Source organism: Seriola dumerili, unplaced genomic scaffold (assembly GCF_002260705.1).
Source record: "Seriola dumerili isolate Sdu_G_001 unplaced genomic scaffold, Sdu_1.0 BDQW01000035.1, whole genome shotgun sequence".
NCBI classification, from domain to species: Eukaryota; Metazoa; Chordata; class Actinopteri; order Carangiformes; family Carangidae; genus Seriola; species Seriola dumerili.
The window spans coordinates 4795694-4820665 of record NW_019174290.1 but is presented as its reverse complement, the minus strand read 5'-3'; the positions used below and the strand labels follow the sequence as shown (position 1 = coordinate 4820665).

Genomic DNA, 24972 nt, shown 5'->3' with positions numbered 1-24972 from the left:
AGCTTGCTGTGCACCTACATGCATAGTGAGAGCGGATGAACACATAGTTGCTATTATTATGGTATTGATATCTACTATCTCCAGATAGATCTGTTTTGATGACCCAGAATTTACGAACCTAAAAGTTGTGTGTCATGTAGGTGTTTTTACAGTTTGACCAGATTTGAGGTCATGAAGGAGGAGAGTTAAAACTCCATTGTTTCCAGGTCCTGAATACATCAGCAGAACAATAGGGAGCACTAGGACCCTGCGGCGTGGAAGGCTTCCGCCTCTCTCATTATCCATTGATTTGACAGCTTGAGCGAGCGACCAGTCAGAGACAGGATGTGAAGGCGAGAGGGAGGCGGTTTGCGGGTTTTGGTGCGGTACGCCGAAGTTTTGTAAAATCCCTTGGTTGTTTGTAAGCTAAAGGCAGGTCCACTGCAATGTCTGTCAAACACAGCTGCTCATTATTCGACACGTTTTCAACCGGATAATCCCGAGTTGGCGTTTGGATTATTGCTCCTGCTGTGTTTTTGTAGGTAAAAAAAAAAAAAAATCAATTCATCGGCTTAGGCAGGACGGGATTCACTTTCTGTGGACTTATTCTCAACTTTTGGAAGCTGTGTTTCAACGTTTAGACTTGTAACAAGTTGCGGTTGCCAGTGGTCACACAGTTTGTGGAGACTGGAGAAGCACACGTGTATCCTCCCTCCTCCTCCGGCTGCTCACACATCGACCCTTCAGCGCTTTCTGGATAAAAGTAGTTTTTTCTGTTTGGGATTTCGCTTAAAGCAGGAAGAAAAAGTGACAGACAACATGTCGCTAAGCAGAAGTATTGAATTTGAACACTTTGAGGAACGAGAGAAGCCGCACAGGGCACCGAGAACCAACTCGGTCTCCGGGTCCCAGTCTGGCTCCAGAGGCAACGGTCTGGTCCCCAGCCCGGCGCACAGCGCGCACTGTAGTTTCTACCGCACACGTACTCTCCAGTCCCTCACATCCGAGAGGAAGGCTAGAAAAGTGCGATTCTATCGCAATGGAGACAAGTATTTTAAAGGTCTGGTGTACGCCGTGTCCAACGACCGGTTCAGGTCTCTGGATGCTCTGCTCATGGAGCTCACACGGTCCCTGTCTGACAACGTCAACCTTCCTCAAGGAGTCCGGTCGTTATACACGTTGGATGGAGGCAGGAAGATCACCAGTATGGATGAGTTAGTAGAGGGTAAGGGTGATGATGGATGTAATAACCTCTTCATGTCACCACAAGCCATAAAGGGGGTCGCAACATGATTATATTGATGATACACTAATGTGCATTGATTCACACATAGAATCGATTTTTTTTAAAAGCTACATTTTGCCTTGAATGTTGGGCTCATTGGTCCATGCAGATATTCACTACACCCTCAGGCAAGTTATGCCAGAGGTTTTAAGGGTCGCTCAGAGCATATTCACATGTTAAGAACTGACTCTGCTTTGTTTATTTGTATATGTTGTGTATTGAGAAAGTTTTCACTGTCAGATTAAAGGTTACTTTGAGGTCAGTTCTCCTGATCCACTGTACAGACATCCATCCATTTATCTCTGGCGAACATTACAGGATAATGGGTGCAATGAAAAGCTTCCCTCACATCATTCACATAATTTACGTCACTGACATAACTCTTCTGACATGTTTGACCCAGTGCCATGCATGGAGACAAGCAGACCCCTCCTCACTGCAGCAGACCACAGCTCTCTGCAGATTGGTCTCAGCTGGGCTCTTTCTTTCACGTTCCCCCACTTTCTTTGTATTTGTGAGCTGAGTTTATGTGGGCATGTGTACCCACTGTCTGGGAATAAATGTTTGATGACAGTGTTGTTGTTGTTGTTGCAGGGTCCATTGGCTCTTAAAAATCTTGATCTCACCCTGGGGGCTTGAAAGATAAAAGTTTCCCTCCCTCATCCACTATCTGTTTATTGCATTGCAGTATTGCGGTGAATTAATGGTTTTTAAGACCGCAAATGTAATTTAAAATATGTAAACTAAGTTATAGTAAAAAAAATATGTAGTAGCTACTAAGAAATAATAGACACTGAAGAAAACCTCCTGCAGTCACAGCTGTTTGATCAGTTTAGTCATTCCGAGGAGCTAGAGGGCTGAGAGGAGTTCCTAAACAAATTTGGTTTTCAAACACAGTGTCAGAGGCAGTTGCGCACTGCAGACACGAATGGAGAACAGTCAGTGACCCTTTCACTTTCCTGCTGTGTTGTTCTCCCTGCAGGGACAGTGACCTCACAGTAACAAGTTAATCTTCATGTTCAGCCCAGACAGTGTCTGTCTGAACTGTCACCTGCCTGCAATCCTCTTTCAACATGAGGGGTTACTGCTTGGCCACACATACTCAGGATCCACTGACCTCCTGATGCTGTCATTGTTCTTATGTGCAGGTCTATTTTTATCTCACATCCTCCTAAAACTTTCGTGTCTGTGCTACACTCATTTCCTATGCCCCGTCCCCTGAGAGACTGGGGAGGATTTAGGCCAGCGCCTGATCTGAATTCTGTAGCATCACTAGTTTGGCAAATCGAGCAAAAGTTGATTTTTTTTTTTTTTTTTTTGGTGCATTGGCTTGGCTTAGAGTTGTACCTCTGACTGATACTGCAACAGCTCATTTTGTCTGAGAATTTAAAGGATCAGTTCACCCAAATCATAAAAATTCTTGTGCGTGCCAGAGTACTGTTTAAGATGTTCATTTGTTCACGTTTAAGTTAACTAAGCCACACGTGTGCCTTCTTGAGGAATGTTTTCCTCAAAGTAATTTATGTTGCACGTCCTTCCTCAGGGGTTACAATGTTTTCATTTCACTGTTTACAGTTTTCACCATTCAATTTTCTTTTACAATAGTTCCTGGTTAAAAACTGTTGACAGGAAAGCCCAGGGATTATCTTGAGTAACCAGGACATTGTGTCTGGAAAGACATTCATTCATATTCATGAGTTTTTTCAAATGAGATTTTTTAAAATACTGTGAGCACTAAAAATGAAATTCCTTTCAATCAGATTATTTGAGATGGTGACAGAAGTTTCAGCAAATCCTCAGCAAAGACAACTGAAATCATTTGCGTGCTTAGATGCCATCATGGCTAAGTGGGGAAAATGCTGTTCATGATTTGCTTGTCCTCTGTCAATCATAAGCAGGTACACAGGCTGTCTAGTTTCCACCAAAGCCTCTCAAGCATGAGGCTGACTGCAGGTGGGCTCGGCACCAGTATCTTGTCCTTTCTACTTATCCGTCTAAAGAGAGAGGGAACATTACTGCACAGCTCAGCAGTCTGCCCCCATTGATTGAGGCCTGCTGGGTCTCTTTTGTGTGGAAAGCCAATCAAGCACCGTTCACAAGTGTGCCCCTTATGGCTGGACGGGATTACTGAGCCAACCAGTCGACTTGAACTGCTGTGCTTGTGGAAAACAACAGAGAGGTAGCAGATACTGAAGCTTTGTAGTTGACTGTGTGGAGGAGGGTACTTAATTTGCTGACAGAGGAACTTTAGTTGGACAAAAACTTTAAAATGAAAATGAAATTAAACCTTTTAACGTTAATGTTGAAATTGGCTAAAGATAATAAGGCATTCCAACATTAGAAAAAGTGAGTATTTTATAGCTGTGCTGACGTCTTGTTGTCATCAGCAACAATGTGTAATGTCCTTTCACGAATCTCAGTCCTGTACTAACTGAGGAAATCCTCTAATTTCCTCTGATGTCATTCATTGCTCATGAAGTTCATTAAGAAGAGAATACCGCAAATGTGAACTCATGCTGAACTTTTCTGCAGCGTATCAGGAGATGGTGGGTGTAACAAAAACACAGCTTTCTCCAATGGCGTGCGAGAGCCATTTAGAACAATGCAAGCCATGTAAAATCCCTTTCGGTGCATAATGTCTTCCTTGCTGTGCTGCTCTATTCTAGCATTGTTCTCAGTGCTGCCACTAATGGCTGCTAGCTAATGTATATTGCTATAACCTTTTCCCCTATATCAGTATTAACTGACAGTAGAGGCTGAATCAGAGTTCACAGTTAAACGTGCGCCTAAAATTTAAGCAAGTAAATTTTTATTGTCTTTATTTTTGACTTAAATATAAGTCCAGTGAATGTCCAAGATTTTATTATCATTGCCGAAAGACAGTTTAAACCACGTTGTTTTCAATTATCTTTGATTGATAGCGCCACTCCGTCATGAATATTTTTGAATGTCTAATTTGTAGAGGGTTCATTTGGTGTCGCTCCAGGCTAAAACTGAGCAGCATCCTGAATGTATATGCTTAATGGATACATGAAGGTGAGGTCGTCTGCATCTTGGTAGTACTAGACCTTGGCATTTTATAATTACCCTGTGATCACTAAAACACAATTAAAATGTGTTTTTCTTGGATGGAAGAACAAAGAGATTTGATAATTTTGGCACAGATTTTGCTTAGCAACAGATTAGGATGGTGTGGTATGTCTGCCCAGAGGAGTCGATAGTGTGCTGGTCATACTGGTTTAGTCAGGAAAAAAAGATGAGGACCACACATGCTGAGAATATCATTGGATCATGGAGTCGCCTCGTTGTTTTAAGGTGACAAGTCTGTTTTTTGATTCCCATTTACTGACATCGCCTAGGTTTTGTATTGGTGACAGCTGTGTGACCGCTGCAGTAAAAGCTGCTGGATTGGTTAGACAGCTCTGTTAAGGTTGACCTCATCTGTTGTCCACATGAGGACAGCAGCCGGTGGCGGGTGGCTGAGGCGCCCTTCACATCAACGGAGAGAGGTTGCATCTGAGATCCCTGCACTCCAGGGAATAGACTTGTCACCAGTCGCCATCTGAGGGCATCTCGGTATTCTGTCATTTTTTTGCGCAGATGAATGACAGCCCCAGTTATATTTTGTTTTAGTTTTCCACCATAGCTCAGTCCCCTCAGCTGTGTCCTAGCCTTTTAATTAGCCTTTGGTTAATTGCAGGCTTAATAAAGCCGGGTATCGTGGGACACACTGTCTCATATGGCCTTCTTACACTGTGGCTTGATTCGTTTGTCTTGACACATATCCAACAGCCAAAATTTCTAAGATGGGATTGATTCTTTATCAGTAAATTTAACTTTTTACCCAAAGACAGTGAACAATCTTTTCTTTAGGTTGATAACTACTATATTTCTGTGGTATAGAAAATTATTGGATTAAACATTACACTGCTTTTTAACTATCATGTTTGTTTCCAGCAGTCTCATTGCTTTGCAGTTCCTCTAATGTACCACACACAGCCACTGTGAAGGTCTTATATTGATGCAGTGATGCAGGCATGAGCTGTAATGTAATTGCAAATACAGAAGTCTGCGGGATTTTGGCTTCAGTGAGCTTTGTTTCATGCTGGGAAGACATCATTTTAGCAAGCTACACATTTTCAATGTCTCAGTTTGTGCATGCTGTTGTTTTTGCAGAAAGCTTTGATGAGACATTCTGTGATCTTTGTCCTCTAGTTCATCACAAGCAAAGAGTTGCTTGGGAGAGAGAGTTGACTGTTTGTGAATACTTTTGTGATGAATGCAGCCTGAAGAGAAAATATCTGTCATTTTCCCACTCGGTTACTCACGGTTTCTCGTCTAACACTCAGCCTTCAAAACAATCACCAGACATTCCTGCCGTGGTTTTCATTTACCGGCCAAGCCCCTGTACTTGCCACATGACTTTGTTCTTAAGGGGAAACATTTGCGTGTTAACAGTTCGAATGGAATGCTGGCAGATAAAACAAAATGCTTTGCTTTGGAGGAAAGCCAGTGCAGCAGCTCAACAGCTGAAAGGGAGAGGACAGTGTTACGCTGGCCTGGCCTCTCAATGTGCCTTTTTTGTCTCATCTGAGGAATGTTAACTCTTTGCTGTTCATCTAATGTCTTGTTGAAGCAGTATTTTATTGTGCATATCATCCATGTGAGGTGGATTCTGAAGATTACATGTTTCATTTTAAATGTTTTTTTTTCTAATTCAAATAGGGATATGGTTTCTGAGATATTTATGTTTTGACTCTCTGTTCTACCAATTTATTTCTTCCTGCAGGTGAGAGTTACGTGTGCGCCTCCAACGAACCCTTCCGACGTGTGGACTACGCCAAGAACGTTAACCCCAACTGGTCAGTGGGCATCAAGACCGGCACATCACGCTCCCTCTCCTCCCTCATCCCGCTGAAGAATGAACTGCAGCGGGAATCCAAGGACTTCATCAAACCGAAGCTCGTCACAGTCATCCGCAGCGGTGTCAAACCCCGCAAGGCAGTTCGGATACTGCTCAATAAGAAGACGGCACACTCCTTTGAGCAGGTGCTCACTGACATCACGGATGCTATCAAGTTGGACTCTGGAGCTGTGAGGAGACTTTACACTTTGGAGGGCAGGCAGGTGAGTCTGTTAACCATGAACTCAGACTAAGATTACATAACATGACAGTTGGAGGGAGTTAACTACACTGTTTCGAGCTTGGACAATGTGCATATGAAAACCAGATGGAACTGCAAGGCTGAGCTTTTTAGCCAATGGTTTTATCTCCAAAAAAACGCTCTGATTTATAGGCTTCAGCTGTGTCAGCAGTCTAGGTAATTACACCCTGTTTAATCATCCATACATAATTACACGCCACAGTTATTTCAACAAGGCACTAATGAATACACTTTAGAGTTCAGGCCTTTTGCCATATCCATCAGTATAGTTTCCTCCCCACCTCATAGAACCCTATTAAGCCATTTGAGACTGTTTTCGCTATAATCCTATCCATCTGGGACACATATACCATTGTAATGTTTCCATTTGAAATTCTCATTGAGCTTCCCTGGTGTTGGGAGATGAGGTGAGCTTGAACACATGGTGCCCCTCATCAAAAAGATTTATATTAATGTTGGCTCATCTGGGAGAAGTCTTACATAATAATTATTGATTATATGGTTTTAAGTTATCTCACAGAATTATTTAACTTCAAATGAGGAAGATGGTTTAAGGGAAGTGAAAGTACAGCTTATGACAAATGTAGAGGATAAAATATGAATTAAAAATAAAGTAATGTTATTTTAATTTATGAAACGTCACCAAAAAGCAAGTTTACAAAAACTAAGAATAACAGGAGCTTTAATGAAAAGGTTTTGTCACCTTACATCTTAAAGTATTGCAAGAGTTGAATGGCTTCTGTGAGGCTTTGCAGTGACCTGCAGTTAAGAGGTCTACATCATGTACTTTCTGTATACAGAATTATAGTTTAAAAACTAACCAGGTAAGCCTAAACGTTTGTGAGATAAATAAATTTATGTGATTTTCACCAGTTTCAAAGGTTTAACAAAAGACATAAAACAGACTTCTGGCTAATGACAGGCTGAAGGTTTAAGGTAGTGTGAATGTCTGGCAAGAGCAGGGAATAAAAATGAGTACGACTTTTTCCCAGATTGGCAAATGATGACATTGATTATGTCATGCAATTGCTTTCAAACGTGAGAAGACTGCACTTTTTAAAGCTTAAGTAGGAATAATATATTGCTCCCACATTTCAGACATTTTGCTTCACATAGCCTGATCCAGTGACTACAGTTAATTCTGAAACAACTGAAATGTGTTAAGAAAACCAAATGCGACATACAAACCGTCTTTAGGTAATGATAATAAAATCTTGGACATTCACTGGACTTATATTTAAGTCAAAAACACTGATTTCATAAAGACAATAAAAATTTACTTGCAAACTGCCACATTTAGCGCTTCACATTTCTTGAAACTGGTCATGCTGTTTGCATCAGTGGATTTCAGGGTAGATTGTCCTGTTTACTGCCAGTGTAGCAGTGAAAACATGTGTTTGTGATATAAACAAATGTCAAAAGACAGAAATGGAAAGCTTTATGGAACTTAAGAGGACATGTGTGTGAGAGGCATGCCAATGAAGTGGCCAAAATATGCTTTCATTGGAGTCTAAACTGTCAAAGACTGCACTAAAATCAATTGTTTATATGTGTTGGTTACTTCTGTGGTTTATTTGATGATAGTATCTTTTGCAATGCCTCACTCCAAACACAGCTCTAACTACACAAATAATGTGTTTACTCATAAAATCCAGAAAAAGCAGTTGGCTGGAAAGAACTTTTGGATACTTGATTATAGCTCTGTTGGATCTACTTAAGAGCTCAAACATTGTTTCATTTTCAGTGGGATTGAACTTTTATAAATGGACAATTCCATTGTTAGAGAGGTGTTGATTATTAATAAAATAACCTGATGTCATGATTCTGTTAAAGACTACAGAAACATCAGTGAGGCTTTTAGATTGAAATTAGTCCAGAGCCACAAAAAAAATGGCATTTCCTGAGTAATACTTAGTCTTACATGGAGCTGTAATAAAAAAAACAAATAAGGGTGACAAACAAGAATCTCCTAACCTCAAATACTAAAATGTTAAAACTGAGAATCAGAGTCTGAAACCCAAAGCAGCTGATGTTTGTTTCCCGTGAACCGACAGGAAACTTTCTGTACCGGACAGTCCAGACAAATGACTCATGAGAATAGTGATCTTTATCACCTCTGACAGAGCCAGCCCAGCATCCTTTCTGTCAGGCCAGCACTCTACAGTTTACAATGATTACATAACCGTGTCCAGAATATCATTGTATTTATTTGCATTATCTTAGCTTAAAGTTTCCTGTGATGGATGCCCTTAAACTAGTTGTGTACCTCTGAGACTATGAAGGTGGTGCAGGAAGTCCTCTAAGCCTTTCGCCAAGTAATACAATTAATAAAGACACTCACTATTTTTTGAGAAAATTATTAATACACCCAAGCCTTAACTGGTAAATCAACATTGAGTCACAAAGAGCAGAATACAGCTGCTCTCTCTCTGTTTAAACTTGTAAAGCATGTTGCCTCTCTGGCCGTATGCCAATCAGTGTTTCACAGCAGGTGTTTTCATCAGTTGTCATAAGGAAAACACCAGCTGTTAAATCACTGAATGGGGTGCGGCCAAATGGGTGACACGATTTAGAGTTTGAACCCCCCGAAAACTTAGTTTATTATTAGCAGGGTTGGGTGGGGGAGATGTGGCGTCATACACTCAAGTTGTCAAGTAATGTCAGCGCTTGAAATGTTCAAAAACATGGTGCCAAAAAGCAATATCACTTAATAATGCATCGCCCACAGCTGCACGTATTAATGCTTCCTGCAAGAATTTTGTTAGGGTCTCCACTGTGACTCATTCAGTCTAATATCAGTGGCATTAAGCCTTGATGTGTTTGTATTCCATCTCTCAGTAGATTCCATGTTGATCAGCCATGCAGACCTGTAGCCATGTCACGCTCCATATTGCTGTGAGGACTGTATCATTAGCATTTATGGGCTGCACTCGCATTCATTAACTTTAGTCATAGTAACATGTTGTCCACCCTGTCTTACCAACTACCCAGCTGATGCTTTGACTAATCATTGGAAGAGAGAAGAGGCTGGCAGAACACCAGACTGCGACGGCACACCCTTCCTTTTTTTTTTTAAAATCAGGAATCTGCAGTTGGCTGGAGTCTGGTATGGTATGGTTTGTTAAAGGCCATAATGTCGTCAGGACTTTTTGCAGTGAGTGAAACCAAAACTTAGAGCTTCACAGTTGTTACAATGGAGTGTCTGTCAGTTGTGTTTTACAATGAACCTTCCTAGCCCTACTTTCATCCAACCAAAGTTTTGTTTTTGTTTTTTAAAACCTATGAAAAAATTGACCTAAAACCGTGTTAGTAAGTTATGATCTGGGTGCTATAGAAAAGGTAATCAGCTCTCAAATTTTTGATAGATGTTCTGTTTATCAGTGTGCACCACATGCATAAAATACACTAGCTAAACTTTTCAAAAATAAAACTGATATATTCATGCTTTCATTTCAGTCTTGCCCATAAATAGACTGTAAAGATGCTGTGCTATGTGGCCAAAAAGAACGCTGTAGAAATCACAAAATTATTCATCGATGCTCAGCTTGTAGCTCCTAAAATGATTGTAAATTTAGCAGCAAGTGACAAGTCATTTAAGAAAAATCCCAAACCAAGCAGCAACTAAGGCCCGCGGTGCTTTTAGCAACTGTAATGTTCTTTTACTGGATTGAAGATGGATGCCAGCCAGTTCAACCACCAACATAACACCAGCATTTATGGCAATTCAGCTGGATTTGATGTCGCGAATCAGTGATTTCCTTTTAGCCATTTATATTTAAAATCATAAATCAATCATTTCAGTAGTGATTTGGGGCATGCACGACACACTGTTTTGGGATTATACTCGTCTATTACAGATGACTCATTACACAACTCATGCTGAGTGTGTCATGTAGCTACTTTAGATATTCACCACAGGACTTTTAATGATAAACACATCAGCCTTTATTCACAGCTTCCTTTGATAGATGATTTCTCATCTTTGCTGGAACACAAATGCATCCATCCATCCATCAATCTGGCCCTGTAAAGCGGCTCTAGTTGGAGACTAGAGTTTCTTCTATTACTCGTCTTACATGGTGTCACAAAATGCTCAAGTCCTCTACAGGAGTATCTTTCGGCAAGAGTTCCCATTTTAATAATCAATTAGACGTCAATACAAATGCCTATGAGGCAGGTGTCTTACAAGACAACTGTGTCAGCGGAAATGATGAGGTGTAGAGAGCACAGGATGCACGCCATCCTCGGTGGATCACTGTAAGGAAAGAAATCAAGTCAGAATTTATCAAAAGCCTTTTTGGCTTGTTTTCAGCTCCAGTAAGTCATATCCAGACACTATTTAGAAAAGTTATGTGTCATGGTAGACAAGGGAAATAATGTTTTTACATATATCAAATTGGAAGCATTAGACACCTAATTGATATTGACAAATTCTTCTGCAATATCCTGTCCTTAACTGATGCTGTTAACAGACATTGCCAGTGTAATGTTGTTAGGCTGCATTTCAGAAATTGGATTATGTTCTAGTTTTTCAGCTCTGTCATTTAACCTGAACAGATCTTCTGTGAAAGTGATAATGTTGTAATTATTTAGAATCTACATTGATTTTTTTGTTCTTAAAAAAAATTCTTATTGCCTTCACATGACAGTTATGTGCACTCTTACAAAATGCTTTGAGCAAATTACTTTGTCATAGGTGAGAATATTCTTCTCAGAAATCGGATAGACCGCAACAGTGTCTAAATGATGACTGAAAAAAGACTTTTTGCTTTAGACTTGTCTTTACATTTACAGTTACTCAAAGCGACTTACAAGTGAGGGACATCACTAAAGCTTCAGTGCAGTAGGAGACCTTAGTGTAAGTACTAAGTAGTACATCTATTCAATAAGTGCAAGGTCAAGTAAAGAAGTGCACTTTATTGCATAGTAAGTGGTAGTTAGGCATTACTCTCTTTGCTTTAGCAGGACTATCTCAAAATTGAATTAAAAGTCCAAAATCAGAGGTTTAACCCATTAAACCTGTAATCTGATCCTGTGACCAGAGCCAGACACCTGACAATATCCTGTCCATGTTAATATAACGCAATTCAGTTCAAGTTAGTAGGTGCTGTATTTAATTTAGGCTGAAGCGATTTTTGTTTTTAAATTCCCAGTGTAAAATAGATTGTTTATATATGATAACATAATCTTTATTTCTATATGTTAACCACTTGGAGAATTGAATGGAAAAGCATTAGCTTTCTCTTATGAAACTCCTCTTCTTGAAGAGGAGGTATGACTCTGCCTTGATAATCTGACAGCTTGACTGGATGTGGCTAGATAGTCAGAAGCCTGTTTCCCATCTGCCCCTTTAGTATGAAAACCATGTACCTCCAAAACTTTTCATTAGCAGGAAGGAAAAAATGTCTTCAGCTTTGTGAGAACGAATTAGGGAGATCCAACCCATAAAGGAATACTTTCAAAATTCAAAATCACCAAATAAAATAACAAATTTTTGGTAGATGTACCTACTGGAAAGTGTTTTTAAATCTTGGCTGTAGTGAAGGAGGGAATTTCCTTATGCCTGTTCCTATTAAAAGAACACTGACATTTTGGGAAGCTTGTTTGCCTTCAAACCACCCCAAGTCAGACCAGAAGATCGATATCAAGTTCAGCAAGCCCAGTGTATAATTAGTATATGGTACACTACACCAAAGTGAAAAAATATGCTGTCTGTATTTGAAAATGACATCACTGCGGAGCGAGTTACAGAAATGAATACTAGGCTACTAAGAGGACAGACTGTGGACAAGAAGTTGATCTACAGCAAAACTACCTTATGAAGCCACTTAGAAAAAGTAATTCAAACTACTACAAAAAAAATTATGTAATTTACAATTTACATGTGGTAGAGAAAATATGATACAAAAAAGTCAAGACAAAAAACGCCTCCTTGTTCACAGGTCATACATAAACCAAACAAATAAAATACTCTTTGTATACAATAATTGCCTATGTACAGCCTTGGTTAGTCTTCCTCAAGCTGAGATGCAGGAGGTTCATCCATGATGAAGTTGTCACTGTGTGAGCACTGAGCAACGCCCGCCCTTAGCTTTTGTACATCCACTACACAAAGGTCAAGTGTGTGGTGGTGACTGCCTGATGAATGCATTGCCTGGGCTGCTCTCACAGCGGTTGGGGCTGTTCAAAGGGTGTTCCGTTATAGTAGAGATGCAAAAGTAAAATAAAAAATCATTCCTATCCTTTTATGGCCCAAAATTGTTTGTAGTTTCAGTAGTTAACTGCAGAAAAATGGAAAAAACAGTGATTTAACTACTGGAATCACTATGTACATATGAATTTAGTTGAATTACCAGCAAGCCACTGCAAAATGTAGTTAAACTATTAGTTTGATTACATGTATTTGACTGCAACCCAACACCTGTGGTGTGTTCTGTTGTCAAAAGTAGTGTCCATCTTTGGTGGAGGTGCCAGTGCTTTGTTTCAGGGTCATATCGGCTTAGTAGCATTATGAGTTCTTTTAAATGAGCACAATATTAGCATACCAGTTTGAACAAAGCCCTATAGATTCTATAAAAAGCTTTACTTTGCCCTCCTAGAAAGTAAAGCTCTTCACTCACTCAGTCACACACCCTTAAACACGCATACAAACACACACACACACAATCCAAATGCCTTCCAGCAGCAGCCTGCCATCTGCTCCTCCAAAATCAAATCACAGGTCCCAGCCACCCAGTTAACCCCCCTCCTGCTGATGCACACACAGACACCACACACACACACACACACACACACACACACACACACACACACACACACACACGCACACACACAAAAGCCCCCCACTGGAGCCCTGGCCACCACCAGATAATTAGACTTATAAACTGGATGGGAGGGTTAAAGTGCAGCTGTCAGGTGTGTGTGTGTGTGTTTGTGTTTGAACGTGTTCATGGATGTGCATCTTTATACAATACATCTCTGTCCACTCTCCTTCCTCAATTCAAAGCTTCTCCTCAGACTGAATGTTAATTGTAGATCTTGGTTATCAGGGCCAGCAGAATCAGCTGCTGCCTTTGGGAGAAAACCCTATTTTACATCTCAAAGCTGACTGGGCAGGCAGAAAATAAGATCTCCCTATTTTTCATTGTTTAATCAATGCATTCATTAATTTGGTGAACAGTTAGCAGCCCAGTACTTGATAAATTCTCTTTTTTATGTAGAAATCATTCAGGAATAATTCAAGAGGACTATAGAAATATCGACAAAGAGGAGAAGCTCCATGTGATAAAACAGAAGCAGCAAGTGTAAGCATTGAAGTGTAGACACTATACTTGAGCAGCCAACAGACTTTATTTAATTAAATAGGGAATTCATTAAGTTTGGTCAAATACTCATTCAAATTGAATGATATGGGAATTTGCAGCATTTTCTGTGTATGTGCTCTGCATTGCTAAGATAGTGCTGTCTTGTCCACATTACTGTCATTTAAGCAGCTTTAGTTTTGGTTCAGTTTCAAGTGATCCATACTAAACCCTGGCTCTATTAATTAGACGGCTTCTGCTCTCTGGTGTCATCTTGGCTGTAGGTTTTTACACATACGTAGTTTCTTTCTCTGCAGCTCTCTGTTGTACTGTGTGGTTCGAGTTATGCTAGGAAAAAATACAAAAATGGTTATACCTGATCTGAGTGGCCTCACTTGAAGACGGGGTGAGAAGCTGGCTGTGATGGAGGGGAGGGTGGTGTTGTTTAAATATGGGAATAATGGCACGTACTTTTAGGCAGTCTCTCCCAGAAGACATTCATAGTGTTGCACCCCGTCCCTCACATGATGTGTCACAAAAAGTTGTGTAACATGGGAAGAAATCAAGACTACTATAAAAAACAGATTAGTAGTTGACTGAGATATGCATTGGCAAACCTCAGCCAACCCCATGTCCATTAACCCCCTTACCTAACCTTTTACCTATGGGGTATTGTTATTAAAACATTAGTGATCGATGTGGAAATCCCATTTTTCCATGGATAAATACTCAGTGGCTGGTGTGTGAGTGAGTAATCGGTTCTTACATTTGATCTGACATTGACAAAGGTTGAGGGCAAAACACAACTTGCAATATTGAATGCAAAAATTGCAAACAATATTCCGCATGAAATTAATTTAAGTGGAGAAAGAAAAGTGTTAATTCAAGGAGGTTTTCGTCCACAACAAATTATAGAAATGATTATTGATAGTCCCCCAACCTTGGAAGCTCAACTATTCAGACTTTAAACTATAATTTAAGAGCCAAATGTCGACAGTTGTAAGCCACTATCCTACATGTGGCCTCCTGTCCAAACATTAAGTAGATATTCTTTACTCTGCATGTCACAGCTCTCAGGTCTACATGTTAGTATCATACTGTACCATAAAAATAGTTTTGATCAAGTCAAGCCATACTACTGTCATACTGAATTTAAACATATCTCATACATTCTGAGCAGCAATGAAGAAGTGGAAAGACTGTACTCCGTGTGCATTGGTGTCAGAAGTAGCATATATAGAGATACAGATCTGACTTAAGGTTTAGATAAGTCCAACGTTGTTTCTCTCTTTCCAAAAACATCTGTCCTCAACAGTGTGCATCGAAAAAACAGGAAAATCCTGAAACACGTTTGCCTTTCACGATCCTTTTCACTCAGTGATGTTATCAGGATGACAGCCAGTCTGCCCATTAACCAGGGGCTGGAAAGAGACCTGGACCATTCAGACTGCTGAGCTGCAAGGGCTGAAATGCTTGTCTCTCTTCTTAAAATCTTTAAAGGCCCTTTCAGTACACACCGCAAGCTGAGGAATGGGAGAGCAAATTAGACTCGGCACCAATAATTAGACAGTCGGCTCAAATGTAGTGTTTTCTTTTTTTTTTATTTACATCTTTGCAGTAGTTAATTGGATGTATTGTGCTTTCAGTAATAAACTGAAGAGACAGTTGCTGTATAAATCTACACAAGCAATGTTGGTTTATGAAAAAAAATTCAATTACGTAAACTGCTGGGTTTAATTAGATTTTTCATCTCCTTTTCTTTTCTACCTCCCAATCTTTATCACTCAGTCTTGTCAGTGGATTTGAGTGAAATTGTTAGAGGCAAGCGCATTAGGGCGTCTGCACGGATACAGTGTGCTCAACAAAAGCTGAAGGTCACTCACAGGTCTGAGCACTGCAGCAGTTTCATCGTGTCCCAAAGAATGTGACACCGTGCTGTGAGTCAGCAGCAGGCAGGCAGACTGGGAAGAACTCCATCTAAAAATGAAAAAGATTACATCTAAAATGCTCCAAAAATGCTTATTTTCTGTTGTCATCACCAGAGAGTTCATGCCAAGAATTCAGACCAACATCCATCATCTGTGCGTGACATTTATAATGACATTCATCTGTCTGTGACCATGCACTGTAACAGCTGAGTCATTTTCTCTACAACTTTTCACTTAACTCTTTATTTAGTCACCAACAAAATGCACTTAGACGTGTTTTTGTGCCTAGGAGACAAAGGCAAGACCAAATTGCAAACTGTCCTAAGAGTAACTACCAAAACACAAGTAGATATAAAGAAGCTAACTTTACTTCCATCATTAACTACTCGATTCAGTGAAGTATAAATTTTATTTATACCTTTTATACAAACAAATGAAGCCATAAAAAAGTAACTAAAGGGTAAGAAGAACTGAACAGATGGATATCAGAGGGGATAAAATGCTTAGAATAAGAATTACTTTCACAAACAGGTTAAATTTGAGTGACATCCTGAAAGCAGCAGTGAAACTTTAACTCAGTACACTCATCAATTTCCTTATGATTTGTTTGTTTCAAAGGAATATTAAGTTCCAGCTTTTTAAAAAAACATATTTGTCACAAAAGAACGTTACAGTATTTCTCATTACGATCTGTGTCCTGTTACAAGAAAAGAAAGCTGTTTCATTAAATACGATGTGCTCCATGACGACTCATGCCTTTTTTAGAGAAAGTTGCCCCGCGCATCTTTATGAAAATTATTATTAAAGGAAACTCAAGGAACACCAGAACCATATATTGTAGAAGTACTCATAGCAGTGATAAGATAAAAGACTGTAGAGTAAGAGTAAATCTTTCATTCCCAGCATGTCATAAAGAAAACAGCTAGAGTTCATGGTTCCTGGATTGCTGACTTTCGGGAGCACAGTTGCGTGTGAGTGGGAGGTGGATGTTGGTTTGCGTGACACTGATGCATCGTGGCATCACCTCAAATGACACACTCCTAATGATGATGGTCCCGTGACCCCAATACTCTAAACCAGCCCACGTTGTGCAGGCCATGTGTTAGCATGGACGTGCTGCTGTTATCTTGGTTCAACGGTTAAAGGGTTTATGTTCATCAAGGAGTCGGAATTCTTCCCACCCTGTCATCATATTGATGGCGATGATATCTTGTCATTTGCCTACCCTTCCTGGCAGGACGGTGAAACCTGCTGGCGGTTACAGACAGATTAGTACCACTGTCTCCCTCTCTGACTAGCTAGAGGCAAGGCCACACAAGGGCTCCCTCTGATTGTCAAGCTTGAGCTGTTTTCAGGGCCAAGTCTGGATTAAACGCCACCATTTAGGTCAACAGCCATGAAATTTGCATGCCCACCTATTGTTCAGTATTGTCATTAGCATACAGCCCCATCTGACACCAGTGCACCGTCCAACCAGGAGTATATATCGTTTATTCTGTATCTATATATATATATATATATATTATGCATTGCTCTTTAAATCAGATTCATATTTGTTTTTCTCACATTTTAGTTCTATCACTAGAATTTGGCGCCCTGAGAGCTCAACATGCAGCAACTTAATAAAACATTGGATGGTTGATAATTGTTGGTTAGTAAACTTGATTAAAATGAGTTCCATGCCATGAGGTGAACTGTTGTTTAAATTTGGGGAAGACAGAAAACGTGTCAGGTAGGTAGTATGTATCAGCAGATATTCTGAGTTGAGGAATTGGAATCAGTATCTGGGGAGGAAAAAGTTGAAATGCTCCATTTCTAACTTTGCTTGATGTGAACAAATTTGACTTGACTTTCAAAATAAAAGCTTGGCAGTCAGACTGATTCAGAGCAAGTCAAAAACGATCAAGCCTTGGTCTAACTTGGTCGCTGTTTGGCCTTTGGAAACAAAAACCTACAAATCCAAAACTCCTCTCCCTTGCCCCAGCAGATGGCTTTTACACACACACACACACACACACACACACACACACACACACACACACACACACACACTGCATCAATGCTTTCTCTTAGCCTTGGTGGGCAAATCAGACATACTTCTTTGTATTTATAAAGCAAAAGTGGCTGTTTTCACAAGTGCTGGCATGATACTCTGCACGGACAGACAGGAAAACAAAAAGCCTGCAGACGACAGAGAGCCGGGGGTGTCAGGGGGGCACGGGGCTGTCGGCTGTGCAGAGCGTGTGGAGGCTACAGAAGGGGAGGGCATCCATTGTGTGCTGTGTGATCTCAACCGCTTGTTTTGTTTTGTTTTGTTTGTCCAAGTCTGGCTATCCTCCAGTCTTTGCAGCAGGCCTTTCACTCTCCCAACAGGAGAGTTGACATCACGATATGGTTAGGCTGCATTCAAACCCCAGCCCACACACTATTGTTTGTCTACTTGAGTTTAATCATGCAAGCAAGCCCCTATTGCCTCAGCAAGATCTGGCATATTGATGTGAGGAACAGTTTTGCACAGGGCAGATCATGAGATTCATCAAAGTGATCCTGACAACTGTGGCGTGTATCTGTTATGGTGATGGTGAAGTTTCATTTGCACATGAAACAGTGTCTCCTCTAGGTGTAACTCTTGGCTTATGAGTATTGATGCTTTTGTTAGGACAGATGGTTTTCATTTACTTGGAGTAGCACAACCATGCAATACTAGAAGAGAATACTAGAATACTAGAAGACATATTAAAGCAGATCTCTGGAGGCTTTTACTGGAACTGCAATATTATATTTTTAGCATTTATTGCCTAGTTGCCTTTTTAAATGCAGTAATTTTGTTGGGTTTTGATTGGAGACTGAGGATTGTGTTAATTGGCAACAAAGAATTTTATGCCTCTCTTGTGGATCTCTTTGACCCTCAGCAATTCTGCAAGTCTCACTTCCTAAATGAGTAAGGTAATCTACTGAGGCTCATCTGGGAGAAAAGTTGTGTATGCATGTTTAGGCTTTTACTCCCACTCCCTTCACTCCTTCTTAGACAGTGCAGTTTGAGTATAAAGAGCTAAGCACTCATGTACATTCAGACACCCTGAAGTTATGTACTGTACTGTCTCTGTTTCTGAGTGTGACTATGACTGGAAGGAGAGAGAGAGGCAGACAGCTGTGTAATGTGTGATAGGCTAACCAGCCACAGGCTGGTGTGAGGAAGAGTTCACTGCACCGTCTTGGAGTTTCCATAAATTGTCCTCAAATGTAGGGAAACTGCCCATTTGAATTTATGCTTATTTTGTTCCGAGGCGCCTTCACTATCTGCAGATGAAATGTCCTTCATGTATTAATGGCATCCGTTTATGAAAACCCCAAGAAGACATGCTTGCTCATCATGTTTCTTCTTCAGTACCTTGGTTTCTTGGTTATTTATACATCTGTGTGTTTACTGTTGAATGTTTTAGAGCTTGAAAGACACTTGAATTTGTTTAAATTTTTTTTTTAAAAAAGCGAAGTGTTTAGCAGGTAATGGTTACTGTGGCTAATGTATTGAATCCACAGATGCGAGTTAATGCTGGGCTTAGATTTCTCATTGCTCTTTTTCGTGCTGCCGCCGCCTTGTCTGTGGTTGTTACACGTGCCTGAGATTTACTGCTCTAATCCAGAGGAATTAAACATCTCAGGAAGGAGTCTCTATCTGTGAGTGAGAGTTCAAACAGAGTTAATAACCTGGTTGGCTTTAGCTTAAGCACCACCCTGACAGACTTAATAGGCATCTAGCTATCTGCATGTTCTCAAGTAACAGTTTTAAGTGAGAGTTTAAGCTTGTGTAAAGAATGCACATGTAGTGTAACATGGAAGGTTCTTTTCCTTTGTAACAGCAGGAGCGGTGTGTAGGCTGACTTTCCCCACGGCGAAAGGTGCAGAGATTTTGATCTCTCTGTCTCTTATTTTTGTCTTTCCCTTAGGACTCCACCCACCTTATTTGCCTCTTGCTCATTTGGCTCAGGGTGATGAGCAGCAATGAGGGGTCTGGAGCTGCATGGGGCTGATGATATCTAATGATTACAGTTATCATCCTGTCAGCCATCACAAGGAGAGCCTCCACTTTCATGTGTGTCTCTTCTCAGGCCATTTGTCGTCTTTTCGGCTGCCCTAAATACTCAGCTCCTGCTGTTGTGTGGCAATTGTATTTGGAACAAAGCCCTTATAAAGCACGTGAACCAAGAGAAGATTGTCTCCCCTTCAGAACTAGATGCAGTGTATTGGTACAGTATATGTAATGAATATTTTTGAATAACAGACGTTTCGGAATTGTTTTCAGGCCTTGAAAGTCAAAACCCCTCTCGTATTTGTTCAAACCTTTTGTTCATTTTCCACTTAATGTGATAATGTGTTTAAAAAGGTAAAAGTTTGTAATTGGTCTAATAAACAGATTCCGTACTTTTATATGTTAACACACTTTAAGCCCTTGGCCTGTATTTCCTCTGTTGCCAAGCTAAGCAGGGCAGAAAGTACAGCAGGCAAGATGAAGGGCACAGACCGATGGTGAGAGCAAGAGAAAGTGAGACATACGAGAGGGGGGGGGGGGGGGGGGGGGGGGGTGTCGCGTCTTGGAGGGCAAACTTCAGTTTACCCTCAAGACACGTCACCCAGCCAATACAAACAGTTCACTTCACTGATTGGCTGAGACAAGCCCTAGCAGGACAGCGCTGGCGATGGAGTGCCATTGGCTGTTTATCCTGGCAGTGGTTGACGAGCAAAGAGAAACATGGACAATGCAGTCTGACATTCATACTCGTTTACTCTGTGCCCAGTAATCTTCTGCAGAGATGTTGCACTTTTCTGCACCATTCTTCACATATTCTTCATGTTACGCTGCGTTTCTTATTTATGTTTTAAAAGCAGCATCAGTATCTGCTCAACCTTTCACTCGCATTAACGTCACAGTTGTTTTACCATTTACTGCATTTATTGAAATTGTTACAAACCATTATCTGAATGCCAGCAGACGAGTTTCAGTGAAATGTGAAATACACACATGTACAAGATACAGAAGTGATGGTGACTTTGGATGTTGCACTGAGAACTGCAGGAAACCAGGGAGGTGGAGGGAGAAATCAATCTGCAGCAGCAGTTGGAGGAATCAAATCATTACCAACAGTCATTAGAAATGAGTGAGAGCTAGGCAGATTATTAAAACCACTTCATCATCCTCATGAATATCACTGCTGAATGTGCCAGGTAGTTGGCTAATGTCAATGTAAGTGCTCTGTCTGAACTCAGAGCCGATGTGTGCAGGATTTTCATTTGATTTTAACACCTGCATTTGGTCAGTAGAATTTTATTTTACCTGTAACCACACAGTGATGCCATGCTGTACTGACACCCTGGATTACACTTCTGCATCACTGCAGCTAGGTAGGAAGTCAGCAAAAAACAATTTCCAACTGCTGTCATGTTTAAAGTGTCGCTTGCAGTGATTAACCTTCAGAGAATTATCACCTCTAGTTAGAGTATCAGCTCCAGTGTTTAGCTGTCCAGTCTGCAACCTTACTTCTTTGGTTCACTCTCACCCCTCTCATCGTCACTTTCAACAGCAACAGGCAGCTATTTTAGCAAAAAATCACTAATAACCAAATATACACTACCCGCTCAGCACCAAACAGCAGGCAGTTACAGTTATCAACTAGCTGGTGAACACAGTGGAGCATCTAGCAGCTAAAGAGACAGATATTTCCCTCATGATGTGGTAAGAACAAAAAACAGAGCTAAAAGAGATTGAATTTTATCTTTATGTTCACTAGGTGATAATATGTCAATGTTGTTTTTGCAGCTGGTTTTCACTGCCCTAAAACGGACAAAAGATTAGTAGGTTAAGCATACCATGTTAAATACATAGACTGTAAATAAAGATGGATGTAGCCTCCATGGCGTCACCCGTAGATTTCTGAAGAGCGGTCTTGAAGCTTAAGTCCCGGATAATCCAAAAATGGGCAAAGAGGTGGGTCATGTGGGAAGCTGAGACTTTGGTGCATACTGGTTTGTGGCAAGCATATGCTTGCTCACCTGTCACTCTAAGTGGCACTCCCTCAATCATGCAGAACTTTAAGCCTTAATAAAACTTGAATGGCTGAGTTTTATGAAACCCCCTCATGAAGGAGGAAATTAGCTATGAGGACTGAAACAGTTTTTTGTACCAGGCTGTAAACATGTTTCTTTCTGCTGTAAAGCTGGAGATTTTAACATGGGAGTGTATGGGGATTGACTCACTCTTGGAGCCAGCCTCAAGTGGTTGTTTGAGGAACTGCAGGTTTTGCAACTTAAATGTTGGCTTCGTTTTTCAGCCCTGGAGGTTGCCGCTTGGTTTAATAGTGGTTCTCAATTTTGGTGGTTCTCATATTTTTTACTTATATACTCTCTTACCCCACAAACCTTAGCTTAAGTTCACACTTTAATGATAGATAATCACCAAAAAACAAACAAAACCTCCACATTTTTCACAAAGGATTTGCTTTATCCTTAATTTAAATTAACTGTCACTTTCCAAGAAACTGTAAATGATGCAGTTTTAAAACTGTATCTAAGTTACAATGCCATCATTTCACAGACTTGGAACAAAATTTCTCAACCCCTTGACCTCCTTTCATTGTTGCCTCTTAAAACTCTGTCCAGGCACCATTTGTCTTCGTTTTCCCGCATTCCCCTGAGCATCACAGGTCTGGCTGAAAAGTACTTTATCACAGGACACAGCAGTGCTAGGCTTGCAGAGAAAGAGAGAGAGGGAGGTGTGCGCATGGGGTGAAAGAAAATGAAAATATGACCGAATAATATTACAGCCCAGAGTTCGTTTTCTTCACCATAAGCCTGTTGCCTCAAGGGGCGCTGGGACAAGCATGTCCTGGGGCGACAGCAAGATAACTTAGTGAAGACCTTTTGAAGCATGGATTCAAATTGCATTTCATATTATTGTGAGCTAATTTAGTTAATGTGTGTGCTATGGTTTGTTAGAGAGGGAGTGAGAGAGGGAGTGTAAGGAATACATTATATCTTGTTTGTTGATCGTCACAAAAGCTGTAAAAATTTAACAGGGGTTGTATGTCACAGGATTTTACAGACAGATAGGAGAGTGGTATCCATCTTCACATCCGCCATCATGCAAATAAGTGTATTTACAAAATGTTGAATCGACTCCTTTAACTTGTCACAAAGGGTCTCTTACAGCTGATTTCATCACAGTCCAGAGAGCTCCATACCAACACAATCCGCTGAGTGGGTGGAAAAATACTGGACAGTGTTGTCATCGATAACTTCCACACACCAGAGAAAGCAGCGTGTGGGCACTGTCTTGGTTTATTGGTGGTATATTATCTTGAATCCATATGCATCAGTCTCTCGCTGACATAGCTTGCACTACAGCAGCATCCATTTTTGACACATACATTGGACTGTTCCCTGTAGGCTGTTGCCATGGTGATTCTAACACCCGTGCGTCGACAGTATGGTGTTGGCGATCAGCTGCCAAGTTCTAGAGTGAGAGCTCATCTAAAGAATGGCATTCACTCCAGCTATGTCGAACCTCTGATAATGTGCCACAGCTCCGTATGCACACACATTGCATAAGCACTCCTCTTCTGTTTTCACTGTTTCCGTTGGTTTGTTGCTGAGTAAAAAGCTGATCCATTTGCCTCACAGACAAGACAGAAGGGACACATTAAGGCCATGATATACTGTTTTTGATAATTTATGAGAATGTTATGGATACTGAATCCTGGTTCATTTTTAATTCATGGTGTCTGAATGTAGGACATGCAGAAGTGTCATGTGAGTTGTTTTATTTATTATTAATAGATGTGTAGTTGAGTCCACTGAATGATATAAATACATGTATGATATTTGATTGGTGTTTTTAAATACTAATAATTTGCATTTTTAGTCATCAGAGTTCCCACTCCTCCATTTCTGTTTCCTTCTCCGTCAGCCTCCACCTCTTCTTTTTACTGTGTTGTTTGTGTTCATCAGTAGCCATTTAGCTTTTCTGGACCACCAGTTCTTCTATTACACACACACACACACACACACACACACACACACACACACACACACACACACACACACACTTTCCCCCACTGTGTCAGCCCCCAATCTCCCCCAGAGGATCCATCTGCCCATAATCTTCGGCCATGGTGTACTTCCCCTCTTACTCTTGTTTCAAGTGTGTGTGTGTGTGTGTGTGCATACGTGCATGTACATATGTCTGCCAGTATGTGGGTGCACTTGCATTTGGGGATGTGGGGGGGGGGGGATAATGAACGGATCTTTTCCTTCTTTGTCCTCCTACATATCCACCTACAGCAACAGAAGGATAATCTGTGTGCTGTGTGTGTGTGTGTGTGTGCGGTGTGTGTGTGTGTGTGTGTAGGCACAACTCACTGTAGCCTAAAAGTAACTCTCCTTTCCATCTCCAGGGGTGGGTGGTGGGTGTAAAAAGAAAAAATGCCGGGAGCTGCAGAGAAAATGATGATCACAGTGTGAGACAGAATAGAAAAAGCAAGACAAATTACCATGCGGCACAAACGCTAACTGTACTGCTTTCTTCCTATGATTCTGCATTGACTCTGCAGTATATTCTGCATGTCAGGATGTTATGACCTTGCATTGTTGACATGCTCTGTGTCTCTGTACTGTTCACTCAAACACAGTCATAACCTTATTCTACCACACGCATCACTCAGGCTGATTTTAATTGGCTCAGCCTGCACAGAGCAAAGTCATTTTAACTACTGTTAGCAGTTACTCTTGTACAGTGAAATGACTGTACGCCAGTAGGATCATGTAAAATAACGCAGAATCATGTGAATCCCTGGAACTGGTAACACTGGTGAACCAAAATCAATAATCCATGCCTTATGATAGAAACTGTTAACTTGCACTTGTAGCACAATTATATTCAATTTGTGCAAGATACAAGATACTTTTTATTGCACTGTATTGTTGTATTGTTACTGTGCAGAGTAAGGCTTTACAACCTAAGCATACAAAAGATGATGAGTTTCTATAGGTTAAACTACAAAACAATATAAATTAGTTGAGTTCCACTCATCAGATTTTTTTTTTGTGTATATCCATGTTTTTTAGCTTAGTCTGCATCAATTTGCTCTGTTTTTGCTGTTCACCGCCACCACCTGTAAAAAGGAGTAAAACCTTCAACAGGAACTCACATTGCAGTGTGTTTGTGCACATGCGTATTAAAATCTTTAAAGCCACCATCTGTAAAATGTATGACTCCCCAAGTAATAGTATCTTAAAATTCACTGTGGTATGGGTCTGACCAG

The 24972-nt window shown here is 40.6% G+C and overlaps 1 protein-coding gene across 8 annotated transcripts in view; it reads left to right on the top strand.

The window, feature by feature from the left end:
• Positions 1–411: 411 nt before the first annotated feature.
• Positions 412–24972, top strand: part of dclk2 (doublecortin like kinase 2) — a 42649-nt gene continuing 18088 nt past the window's right edge. For all 8 annotated transcript variants that reach the window (XM_022738154.1, XM_022738152.1, XM_022738149.1 and 5 more), the window contains exons 1-2: positions 412–1204; positions 6054–6391. In XM_022738154.1, the coding sequence (XP_022593875.1) occupies positions 799–1204; positions 6054–6391 (744 nt within the window). In that variant the 5' untranslated portion in view covers positions 412–798. The remainder of the gene's footprint in view (positions 1205–6053; positions 6392–24972) is intronic.